At 45.7% G+C, this 13,271-nt stretch overlaps 1 protein-coding gene across 1 annotated transcript in view; it reads right to left on the bottom strand.

Moving 5' to 3' along the window:
• Positions 1 to 7,187: 7,187 nt before the first annotated feature.
• The window catches only part of SLC2A6 (solute carrier family 2 member 6), a 242,988-nt gene continuing 236,904 nt past the window's right edge, over positions 7,188 to 13,271 (bottom strand). The window contains exon 10 of the mRNA XM_069609468.1: positions 7,188 to 10,787. Coding sequence (XP_069465569.1) covers positions 10,632 to 10,787 — 156 coding nt within the window. The 3' untranslated portion in view covers positions 7,188 to 10,631. The remainder of the gene's footprint in view (positions 10,788 to 13,271) is intronic.

The raw sequence follows: 13,271 nt of genomic DNA, 5'->3' as shown, positions 1-13,271 counted from the left end.
ATCCGGACCAACCCCATGGGTATCCCCCATGGTGGTTACAAGAAAACCAAAACAACCAAGCGCAGTATGAATCTGCATTGATATGCAACTTCCTAACACAGCTTTTGAAAGGGAACACCACATTACGCCGACCATAGATGAAGTTATTGTTGACCTAACAGGAGCAACCATTTTCAGTAAACTTGACCTCAGATCTGGATACCAGCTTAAGCTAGCTAAGGAGTCGAGATACATCACTACATTCTCCTCCCACCTCGGATTGCGGTGCTACAAAACGCTAAATTTTGGAATATCATCAGCCGCAGAGGTATTTCAACATGAAATTAGAAAAGTTCTCACTGGTCTGGATGGGACGTTGAATATTAGTAATGACATCATTGTGTATGCATCCAATGAAGGTGAACACCTTAAACGCCTGACCGCAGTTCTAAGCAGATTGGAAGAATCTGGATTAACTTTGAATGCTGAAAAATGTGAATTTGGAAAAGAAGAGTTAAGCTTTTTTGGATATATTTTTAATGCAAAAGGGGATCACCAGATCCCACCAAAGTCAATGATGTAAAAACCACCAAGTCACCCACCTCAGTTACCGAAGTAAGAAGTTTTATGGGAATGGTGACGTACTGCGCAAGATTTATTCCAGATTTAGCCACCATAGCAAGTCCTCTCCGTGATTTAACAAAGAAGGATCAAAAATGGGAATGGTTGCATACTCACCAACAAGCATTTCAGCAAATCAAAGATACACTGTCTGCACACAATGGTTTTCTTTGACATTAAGAGACATACTGAACTTATAGTTGATGCCAGCCCAGTTGGCCTAGGAGCGTGCTTACCCAGACTGACAATGATGGAAACGTTTATCCAATTGCTTTTGCAGGTCGGGCTTTGACGAAAACAGAAAAGAATTACGCCCACATAGAGAAAGAAACCTTAGCAATATTGTGGGGATGCAAGCACTTCAAAGTCTACCTGCTAGGCAAACAGGCAAAAGTGTTTTCAGATCACAAACCACTCATACCAATCTTTAAAGGTTCGTCACCTCATCCACCAGCACGCATTGAAAATGGATGCTTCAACTCCAGCCATATATCATAGATGTAGAATACAGACCAGGAAAAGATAATCCATCTGATTATCTATCATGCCACCCCCGACCTGCTACAGAAGAAGAACACCATGCAAAAGAGACGGAAGAGCATGAATGCCATGTGGTAGCTTGTGCCCACCCACGAGCATTGACATTGCAAGAGATCGCTGATGAAACTGAGAGAGACGCCATTCTAAATCATACCATAACAGCCATCCAGTCAGGAAATTGGAAAAACTTCCTTGCGTCTGTGGCTCAGCGCACGGCAGCGGCACAAGTCAAACTTCGATCTCTTTTTGGAATCCATCATGAACTTACTGTAGCTCCTGAAGGAGTGATCTAAAAAGGACATTGCATTATACTACCCAGTTCGTTAGAAGACAGAGCCCTCAGACTAGCGCATAGTGGGCATCAAGGAATTGTGAAAACAACAGCATATTTAAAGTCCAGGATGTGGATGGCGAACATGCAACAATGAGTGATGGAACTGGTGAAATCTTGTGCAGCATGCCAAGCTACACAGAGAACAGAGAACCCAGAGCCCATTCAAAATGCCTCAAGAAGTACTAAACGATGGGAAGCTATCTATGCGGATTTTTGCACGATTGCTGGGGAAGGTTATCATCTTGTCTTGATAGACGAATTTAGTAGATACCCAGAAGTGAAGCATGTGAAGTCCACGGTTACTGAGACCCTGATTTTAGCACTAGAGAAAGTGTTTGCTATACATGGGATCCCATCAGAAATTAAAAGTGACAATGGACCAGATTTCACTAGTCAAGAACTACGTCAATTCTTTCAAGATCTCAATGTGCAGCACAAACGGTATCACAACTGGATGGCCACAAGCGAATGCTGATGCTGAACGGTTTATGGGGTCACTCAACAAAGTCATCCGAATCGCTAAAGAAATAAAACATTCATGGTTGAAAGCAGTGTATCGATTCTTGAGGGCTCACAGACAAACTCCACATTCCTCGACAGGAATCAGCCCAGCAACACTCATGTTGGGAGTACCTATAGAGGCTGAGCTCCCAATACACCCTCGATGGATAGCGCCCGAACCAGATATTCCAGCTATTGAGGCAAAAAGAAGGAAACGGAGTGAACGAGAGAGTGCCTCTCGGCGAGCCAGCCACCGAGAGCTAATACCTGGAGACACGGTCTTTGTTAAAAACCGTGACACACCCAAGAAAATGTCTCTTAACTTCGAGTATCAGACTTGGACAGTAAGCGCAGCAAAACACAGCATGGTCACCGCCACACGAGGAAATGAAACTGTGACAAGAAATATTTCACATTTCAAGAAAGTACCTTCTAAATTGTGGGAGGAAAACCAAGAAATTACAGGAGAAGAACCTGATTTGTCACAACGGCCACTCAGTTAGTCACAGTTGACTAGCCGGAAAGTCAAGAAACCTCAAGAGAAGAATCTGGACCGTCACACTGGCCACTCAGTCAATCCCTGTACCAGCTCGTTAACCACTAGACACCAAGACATAATGAAACATTTAGAATGCCGAACACTCCTAGTATGCAAGAAAAAGCAGCTATTTCTGTGAGCCCACAAGAGGATACCCCAGAAAGATGTAATCCTAGATACCACTTAAGGGGAAAACCAAAACCATCGTCCCGTTTGCAAGGGTATGTGGTAGATGGAATCTACCAGCGAGTGAGCCTGTCCAGATAGACTTGAGAGACTGGAGTCCACCAATCCTGTTTAACATATACTGTTTGAAAGTGATCTATTTATTTATTTATTTATTTATTTATCTAGCTATTTCAAAATTATTCATTTATTTATCTATTTATCTATTTAAAAAAAATAATAATAAAGTTGGGGAGGAATGTGGTGTCACGTGCCGGGGAATAGCCAGTCACGTGACACTCATACGACACGGATGAGAATGAAAAAAAATAAACAAACCCCGGAACTGACGTAATAACGGCAGTCCGGGTGTGTGAATGAGAACGAACGGTCATGCGTTTTCTTTTCGTGCGCTGCGACGCGCCGCTGACAAAAGTTACATTGAACAATCATCCGAGTGCTGATAAGTTTAAAACATCATAGCTGTGTTCTTTAGTATAACCCTACTTGGGCACTGATGTTTAAAAATGGGTTCTCTGTTATGAGAAGTCTGATTGTGGTTGTCTGCAGTTCGTAGGAACACACCAGTATGAAACATGCGGGATGGCCCGTCAGTTCTTAGTAGTTGATCATATTTACATAGCTCAGTCACAGGCGCCCTCCACTGGAGAGTTTGAGCAGCATTTCTCACAGGGATATTTTTGTATTTAGGCACCTTACCTCCAAAATGATTTTGACCACCACATTCATTTTTGTTTGGGGGTAAATCTATGGGGTATTGTTGCCAGATTGTCTGCCTTTGCAACCATACAGCATTATGCAAGTACAACATAAAGTGTTTTTAAAATAAATGTGTGCTGCTTTAAATGCGTTTTTTTCACTGTGCATTCCCTCCGTCATCTCCTAGCCCCTTCCCCAGTAAATATGGGCTACACGGATCTGCAGTTTCGAAAGTGACAGACTTTCTTGCATCATGAACGTATTCATGTATCTTTCATTATTTTATTTTAAGTTGCAACACTTAATTATCTATAGTGCTGTAAAAGCTGCATCGCTTGTATTCAGCGTGGACATTTTATCTTCAGGTGAATAATGAATAAACAGCGCCCTCTAGTGCTAATTGATTCAAGGAGGTGCCTGGTCCATAATAAATTAAATGACTTCATAAGCATTTTCTCGATGGTGTTAAGGTGAAGATTTGTTTTGTGAATATGGTGGAGGATGTTCTCTGGAAGTCTGTCATAGAACTGATCTTGAGGCATATCTGGCTGCTTTAAATGATGTCAGGTTGAGGTGAATGGGCTGACATGTGTCATTCAAACTGAGAGGGTCGCACCTGCAGGAGAGAGAGAGGGCGAGAGAGAGAGAGAGATCCTAGAGGATGGCTGGGGGTGCAATAGAGATGGCTGTCTTTACTCTGGAATCCCATCAGAGAGATGGGTCATTTGGGGATGTGTATTTTCTATAATTTATTTAAGAAATAAAACCCAAAGGGTTCGGGCTCTACCGGGCCAGGTAAGACCCTAGGCAAGTTAAAAGCCTGAGCAAAGTGAGGGCTTTAACTAGGGGTGGACTGGGAACCAAAAGAGGCTCAGGATATTTTTTTATTAATTTCAAAGTTGTCCCATATTTCACATTTTCAGCAGATCCAACCTTTTTCCTATGAGAACATTTGGAAATAAAATAGGTTACCACACAAAATAGGCCCAGGGTGTAGAGGCCTACTGGGAAATCTCCAGAGATGTGTACATGCCCCGGTAAAGCCCCGAGACAGAGGGGTGCATTGCTGTTAGTCTTGATGGCATCTTCCTGAGAATAAGGCTACATTCAGCGGGCCAGTTATCTGTGCCAGTGAAGGTGGAGCGAGGGGTAGGGCAGGGCTGCCTCCTAGCCCCTACAGCGTTCAACCTCTACTTGGATGATGTGGATAGAGGTTTGGCCCCTGCAGCATTGATCAGTCCTAAGAGCGGCGACACTCCCTTCAGATGGTTTGGGACTATTCTCCGGTAGGCCTGCAGCGCCTGCTGGGAGCATTGTGGAATTATGCAGAGGAAAATAGACTCCAGATCAATGCAAACAAGTCAAATATAGTGATCTTCCAACAGCCGGCTAAAAAGATCAGACGTTAAAGGTGGGCCCAGGCAGAAGAGGTAGAGAGGCGGGTGAAATATCGGGGTTTTAAATTATATACTTGCCCGACGCAAGTGCAATTGAACCTAGATATCATAGTGCCCAAGACGAATTCCATATATGAAGACATCACAGTTATTCTGGGATGGGACTCGTCTGGGTTATTAAAAAGTTTTAAATTGCTGGCTATGAAGTTACTGTCATATTGTGAAAGTAACGAAGAAGAATTAATCTCCAATCCACTACATACAAAGAGTGTGATGAAAAGCACTGACTGGATACAAACTATCGAGATCATGCATTCCTTAACCCTAGCGAAATCATTTCTCACTATTGATTAAAAAAAATTGGGAACTGTCCATAGGTATCCAAGGCGTTTCCCTGATTCAAGGATGAGACAAGCTTTCCTGACGATACGCCTTAATCTATTGCCCACAGGGGAAGCGTTACAATCTCGTGATCAATCACGATGGGAGTGAATGCTCTCTCTGCTTCGAGATTATATAACTCAGGGCCTCATTACGAGTTTGGAGGCAGCCATGGTCCTATTAGCACCATGGCAGCCTCCAATCCGGGCTCCTTTTCCGGGTTCCTGCAATAGGGATTTACCGGGTCATTCCGACATAGGAGGACCCGGTAAGTACTCCTTGCAGGAACCATTCCCCATTGGGGATGGAGGTAACAATGAGCACATTATAAGTGTCCCGTTGTTACCTCCCTCTTCCCCTCGCGGGACCCGGAAAGGACGCCTGGTTTTACCAGGCGTCCGATCCGGGTCCCGTGATGGGAAGCTTGTAATCAGCCCTGACGGAATGAAGGGGGCCGGTCCCGTACCGGCCCCCTTCATTCCATCAGCGCAAGCCTCGTAATGAGGCCCTCAGTCTCTCTGAGAAATAGAGAAGAAAGACTGCACTCTGAGATGTTCTGGGATAGAATGATATCTGGGGAAGATACCGCTCTAACTATACGAGTGATTCGATTACTTCAAGCCCTGGGCCTTGTGACCAAACACTGACCAATAACAATATTTTACAGGTGGACCACGGAAGATGTAGCCAGAATGAACTGATATGATAGGATATGATATTGTATTTATATTGTGCTCAAACACAAGTGATTCAGAGCGCGACAAGGCAAGGGAGGGGAACAGGGGAGAACAAAACCACGATCTTACTAGGCCCAGTGACATTGAGAACTTGCAAGTGCACGTGAATGGGAAAAAAGGGAAAAAGTGCATGGAAGGGGGAGAAGTGGAAAAGTGCAGAACAAAGGAGAAACAGATGAATAATAATAAATAAAATAAAATAGATAAATAAATAAGATGATAAACTATACTTTTTAAGATACATTATTATAAATTGTAACTTATGTTGATATGATTGATATTACTCCATGATGATAATTTTATATGTGATTGGCGCTATTGTGAACAGACAATTTTTGGCTATGACACAAAATACATTTAAAAAAATTGCTATTAGTAATCCGGCACGTTGTCTCAGGTTATGCTAATCGTTTTTTTTTTTCAATTTGAGAAACTATGTGTTTGCTGTTTCTCAACTTGGAAAAAAACGACACTACAAGATGGCCGCCATGGATCATGCAGTATGGAACTACACGTAGTCCCTTCTCCCTTTCCATGGCAGCCATTGTCACGATGGAGCTGCACCGGGAACATGGAGTGCTCCCATCACCGGTGAGGTACAAAGGAGCATAAGGTAAGTGGGGATGGGATGTGGGAGTGTGGGGGATGTGGAAATTGGGTGAATGGGGGCCCTTGGACACTCTTACCTGATTCCCAGCATGAAAGATGGCGGCCTCCCACTTCCAAGGAAGCTTGGAGCATGGGTTTTACCATGTGGTAAAGCCCCCGCTCTTAGCCATTTGATTGCTGGGAGGCTGGCACATGCTCCCCGCCAAGTATAGAGCATAAACCAGGGGTCTGAAAACTGAGGCTCTGCAGAGGTTTGGAACTATGACACTCATGATCCTTGACCATTGTCTATTCTGGTTGGGGCTGATGGGAATTGCAGTCCAAAACATCTCGCATGCCAAATGCTGCCTGGATGAACTGCTGTTTTATGAAGAAGAATCCCTGTGCGTTCCTCACATGTTGGCGTCCAAGTTCACATCATGGTGGGACACCTAATCCTAGCGAGGACAAAACCAAAACGAACATTTGAACGTGTAATATTAACACCTTTTATGCTCAGGCATGACATTGTAACAGCAAGAACTGTATGATATGAAGAAAATCATTATTCATAGTTTCAAAACATATTGCTATATTTGCCAGACCTGCTGCATTGCAGTGGCATCAAACCACTGCACAACTCAATTACCCAATGAAACGTCGACAGTGAAAAGGAAGGGTCACAATTTGGTAGGCAAAAGTTCCTTTTATTATTCAAAGTAATGTGTTATAAAATACATAAATGCAATTATACATGAATTAATCTGTTGAACTTTGCGAAAACAAGACATGTGTAAATACTCAGTATTTCATTTGAAAAAAATATTTTAAATGAATGGATTAAAAGTCAATTTATGTTCATAACCTTTAAATAACTCTGATTAACAATATTTTCTGCTTACTTCCCTGTCCGGCTGAGGAATCAGGAAGAAGCCCGAGCTGCGGCTGGCGCGGCCATTTTGATTTTTTCTGTGGTTCGCAAGCCGCAGTAAGAGCAGCCCAATGTCAGTTACCGTAGTTTAAGCCGGTTATCAGGGCTTCAGTATTGTCTGCTCTTGGTTATTGCTGTGAACGGATCAGCACCGCCATCCTTGGGTCTTCGAAGCCACTCTCGGTCAGGGCAGGTGCTCAGTGTATTAAATTACAAGCAGCTGGCTCTGGGCCACCTGCAGATGGGCAGCCTGGGGGTACCGTTTTGGGTTTAAAAAATCCAATCTGGCCTCATTTTAAGGGAGGGCACCAAAATGACACTGATTGAGACAACCTTAATCTCTGTACCAGTCCTGGCCTCGTCGGTTGTCGGCGCCATCAGCTCCGCCCGTAGTAGATAATAGGGTTGTTAGCACCAGCGACCGTTGTTGTTGGGGACTGGCCTGATGCAAATTCCACATTATGGCCATAAACAGTCCATCATTGGCGTTCCATTCTGCATACAGTCATGCATTTGTGTTAAACTATGCATGGTTGATTATCAGGGGGTAACCCCACAAAGAGCCAGTTAATGGGGTGCTAGCCTCATGAGATGATGCAGGCAACATTTCTTCTAGGACAGGATCTGCAACTTTAGGCTCGCCAGATGTGTTGAACTACAACTCCCATCAATCCTATCTGGCATGGTCAATGGTGAGCGCTCATGGGGATTGTAGTCCAAACCATCTCGGGAGGTGCAGTTGGCCGTAGCCCTCTTCTGTGGTGTTGCACTGATCCATACCCACTGGTAAAATGACCTATCACTGCCATCTGCCCATTTAAGGATTCTTTATGTGCTTGGATGCAATTGCAATCAGAGAAATGAAGTCAGCACTGCAAAACGCAGGCCACACCTCCTACGGCATCTTGCGGGGCAACGTCTAGCCCAAACGCAATGCCCACGATGCCCTCTGCATCTATGCCCCAGATCTGGGCTGATGCCTCGCGTGGGCGGCAGAGACAGCCAAAGCATGATTTGCAGCATAGTTGGCTCTAAAAGAACATATAGTTTAACCTTATATGTACAAAAAAGAGAAATAGTCAATAATCCTAGATCACCCTAAAGGGTAGGGTGACATTTGCTGCTGGCTGGTGGGTACTGTGTACCTGGGATAAATATTTAAAAAAACAGATCTGTAATGCGCATACCTGCCAAGTGGCCTCATGCCATGCACTGCCACGTCTGCCGCTCCTGGCTTTTAAACAACAGCACTTGGCATCCCTGGACCTGTAGGCCCATACTTACAGTGAGAAAGCAAAACTCCAAGTCTCAAAGTGACGTTGGATGCAGAGTCGGGACTGGTTGAGGGTGTCACAATGGGCCACTTGGCAGCCATGAGGGTGACCGGGTACCAGGACATTGTTGGGATCCCCAAGGCTGTCAATAGTGCCAAGGACGAGTGTGCGCGTCCTTTTTGCATAGACTTGCATAATAGCCTGGCAGTTAAGGGGTTACATTGAAAATCAATAAGATAACTGCATGGCTTGCTGCAGTCCACCTGCGCACTCTCAGGTGCCACGTGTCAGGCTTGGAACACTGTGTGATCCAAAATAAACAAATATGCACCTGTTTTAATCATCCTGTAAAATGAGCTAGGCGGCGAATGCGCCGTTGCCCAGGGACTTCCCCATTGGACAGCTGCCAACTGACAGGGCAACTAATATTGATGCAGCATTGTTGAGATTAATTTTGGAACTAAATTTGAGAAGTGTTTTTTTCTGATGCGTTAGCACGCGAGCATTCAAGGCTTCACGTGTCCTTTCCTCGGAAGTATGTGGGTGTATCCGAGGAAGCAGGACTCCATTATGCACAGAGGCAGGTGTCTTTCCCGTTCATTTACAAAGAGTACATGCAATTCTAGAGCAGGCGGCGGAAACGCAACGCCCCAGGGCCATTACCATGATGGGGAAAGTGCAGGGGTGTACTGGCCTATAGGAAACTCTGGAGATTTCCTGGCAGGCTTCTGCACCCTGGCCAGGGGTGGACTGGCCTATAGAGAACTATGGAGATTTCAGGGGTGGACTGGCCTATAGGGAATTCTGGAGATTCCAGGGGTGGACTGGCTTATAGGGAACTCTGGAGGTTTCCTGATAGGGTCAGGGATGGACTGGCCTATAGGGAACTCTGGAGATTTCCTGGTAGGCCTCTGCACCCTGGGCCTCTTTTCTGTAGTATTTCTAAATGTTTCCATAGGAAAAGGGTTGGGCTTGCTGAAAATATGTAATATGAGGCCACTTTGAACATTATTTCCAGGGCCTCTTTTGGTTCCCAGTCCACCCCTGTGAAAGTGTAGGGGTCTAAGATCTTTACCACACGAGGCAGGAAGGCAAACCTTGTCCACCCGTCTTTCTTCAGTGCTGCAGGAAGTGTGCGTGTGGCTGGCTGTCTAGTTTTCCCCAAGAGGAGGGCGCATTACGCCATAGAGCCATGAAGAATTTTTGCATGAAAGAAAAACACACACCTGCACAAACACGCACAGTTACGCATATGCATGCGAACACACAGACAAAAGTAAACGCCAACACGTTCGCACATGGACACACACACGCCTGCCCATCGCCTCTTGATTCTCACATCCTGGGGTGCCCTTTTTGTTGAACATATGCAACTTGCCAATGGGGTCCCGCGTTGGTGCCTCACTTTCGTTCCATGCCACTCTTAGTGTTTCCTGCCTGAAGGTGTAGCCCGCTGAAGGTGCGACGTTGTTCTTCAGTTTTTAAACAAATCCTTGTTGTCCTATGGAGCAAACAGCCAACACAGCTGCATGTAGGGTACATGTGTGTGATTGCCGGAGGTTTTATGTGATGCTTGTCCATGTTGCATGGGCCAGAGACACACAAAATCTCACACAGTCCCCACCTCTCATCTTCACAGAGTCAATCCAGATGTTTTCATTGGCCAAGACATTCCTCTTAAATTTTGAGATGAAAAATTCATGAAGGCCTCCACACAAGTCGCTGCTTTGTCTAGAGGTCCATTCCCAAGAGACTGGGGTGATGGGCCGGAGGTTATTTGAGGAGTGAGTTCTGGCTGACAACCCATGGAACGAGCACTGGGCATGTGGACATCTACTGCCAAGCGCCCCAGGAGCTGAGACCATCGGCCGCCCAGCCCAAAGTCGCACCATCAGACATGCCCTGAGTCCAGCACCTGGCGGTGGCTAATTGATGAAGGACCTACGTCCAGTCCTGAAGTAGGACTCTATCTGCTCCAGCGTGCGGCCTTTGGTCTCAGGAACGAAACAGGCTGTGAAAATGAGGTTCACCGCAGAGATGACGGCAAAGAAAAAGAACGGGACGTCGCGGCCAAAGGCCTCCTGCAACAGAAAGCAAAAGGAGGGACGGGTTAACATTTCCACACGGAACATCAATTCTGAAGGCGCAATATCACATGTAAGTGGCATCAAATGACAACGGATGACTCTTTGCCAATTATTTAACGCTATGTTGCCATCCCGTGAACCTTCTCACTATGAAGACATGTCAACTACACTGAAATGACGACGAGTGGCAAGTAGGGTCAAACACATTTGCTCTTGTCTATAAAGGGCAAAATCACATTAGCCTAGCCATGGCCAGCTCATGTGGACAATGTGACCATGACATCATGTAAAAGAAGTGAGCCATCGTGTGTTCATGTGGTTGCGCGTTAGCAAGTGTTGTGCAAAATAAAGCAACATACGATATTTGCCAATATCTTAGTGCGGGAACTTGAGCAAATGCGCCTGGCTTAATGGTTATGGAATGTCGTGCCGAATGTGAAGAGGAGAAAAGGCTTGGTGGCCAGTTTTGACAGTACGCGCCCCAGCACTCGGGAACAAGATCAGACTTTTGTATTTTGTATTTGTATTTGTATTTTATTATTTATATAGCACTTTACACCAAAGCGCTTTACAGCATAACAACCAGAAACATCAAACATGGAACTTAGAACATAGAAGCGATAAAATATACATGATTCAAACCAGAAAAACAGCATGTGGAACAATTTTCATTTGAGGAGGAAGAGAGAAGAGGTATGGGATGGAGGAAAGGGAAAGGGAAAAGGGAGTAGGTAGAGTAGAAGGGAGGGTGGAGATCATAGGGGAGACAGGGAGAGATAAAGGCACAGGAAGATGGAGTGGGGAGGAGAAAGAAGAGGAGGAAAGGGGGAGAAGTCAGGGAGGGGGGTGAAGAAGGAAGGATTTTAAGGAGGAACGGAAGGAGGAGTAGGTGGACATGGAGCGGATAGAGAAAGGGAGGGAGTTCCAATGTAGGGGGGCAAGGAGCTGGATGGAGCGGAAACGAGAAGAGGCACAATGGGGTGGGGGAACAGAGAGTAAAAAGAGGTCAGCAGAGCGTAGGGAGTGAGAGGGGGCATACAAGGAGAGAAGAGAGGAGAGGTAAGGAGGGGCAAGGTCATGAAGAGATTTATAAACGAGACAAAGGATGTGGAATTTAAGCTGGGAGTGGAAGGGAAGCCAGCCTAGGTTGGAAAGTGAATTGGAGATGGAATCGTGGGGAGAGAGAAGACAGAGGGTGTGGATGGCAGAGTGGTAAAGGGGTTTAAGGGGGGGCGAGATGGGAAGAGGGGAGACCGAAAAAGAGAGAAGAACAGTAGAAGAGGCGAGAAAAGATGAGGGAAGAGATTGCGAGTTTGGTAGCATGGAAAGTGAGCGAGGAACAGACTTTATGGATATTGAAGAGGTGATAGTGACAAGAGCGAGTAGGAATGGAGATGTGGTAAGTGAAGGAAAGGGAAGAGTCAAAGTAGATTCCAAGATTCCGGGCATGAGCGGAAATAGGAAGATCAGCTGGGGGGAAATGAATGGAAGGGGGGGAGGAGAAAGTGTGCTGGAAGGGAAGAAAAGGACTTCAGTTTTGTCCGTATTTAGAGAGAGAAAATGCGATGACATCCAGTTTTTAATGGCAGTGATACAGGAGGAGAGTTTAAGATGAAGGTCTGGGGTGAAGGAAGAGAAGGAGAGGAACAGTTGAGTGTCATCGGCATAGAAATGGTGAGAAATTCCAAAAGAGGAGATGAGAGGAGCGAGAAGAGAAGTATAGAGAGAGAATAAGAAGGGTCCGAGCACGGAACCTTGGGGAATGCCAAAGTTCAGAGGGAAGGTGGAGGAGCTTTGATCGCCCCAAGAGACAGTGAATGAGCGGGTGGAGAGGTAAGAGGAGAACCAGTTAAGAACTGAGTCTTTGAAGCCAAAGGAGGAAAGAGTATTGAGAAGTAGGGGGTGATCGACAGTATCAAAAGCAGCAAGGAGGTCAAGGAGGACAAGGATTGAGGATTGCTTAGCGTAGCGAGTGGTAAGGAGAGAGTTCAGGACATAGGAGAGTTCAGGACTTTTCTCCTCCCTATTGTATCCCCAAAAAACAGAAGCCTCCCCTACTGAAGTATCAACTACATCGATTCTCCACCTTTCCCCAAGTAATCTTTCCACTTCACAGAGTCAAAACCGGTGAGCTGCAAAACAAGCTCAACTCGCCACTGATGAAGGCCCGACACACATGGAGGCTACGCTCAGAGCATTCCATGTGTGGACCTTTTTGCCATGCACCACTTTGCATCTGAGCCCCACCAGTCCCCCTAGACTTGCACCCCAGCTTCTTCGACACCCGAGTGAACCATCCCCTGGCTCTGTCCTTTCGTCCTTGTCTCACCTGTGCTATGTCTGTTCTATCAACACTTCTTCTTTGCATTGTGAAGTTAGCTTCCTGTTTCATCATTTCCTGAATATGTCATCAAGAGCTCCGTCCCACCCCTTTGCTGCACGTACGAGTCCCCAACATTTCAGGTGTGGCACTCTGCG

Source organism: Ambystoma mexicanum, chromosome 8, assembly GCF_040938575.1.
Source record: "Ambystoma mexicanum isolate Mex_15411 chromosome 8, UKY_AmexF1_1, whole genome shotgun sequence".
NCBI lineage: Eukaryota > Metazoa > Chordata > Amphibia > Caudata > Ambystomatidae > Ambystoma > Ambystoma mexicanum.
The sequence above is the reverse complement of the archived record's forward strand: the minus strand, read 5'-3'. Positions and strand labels throughout refer to the sequence as shown.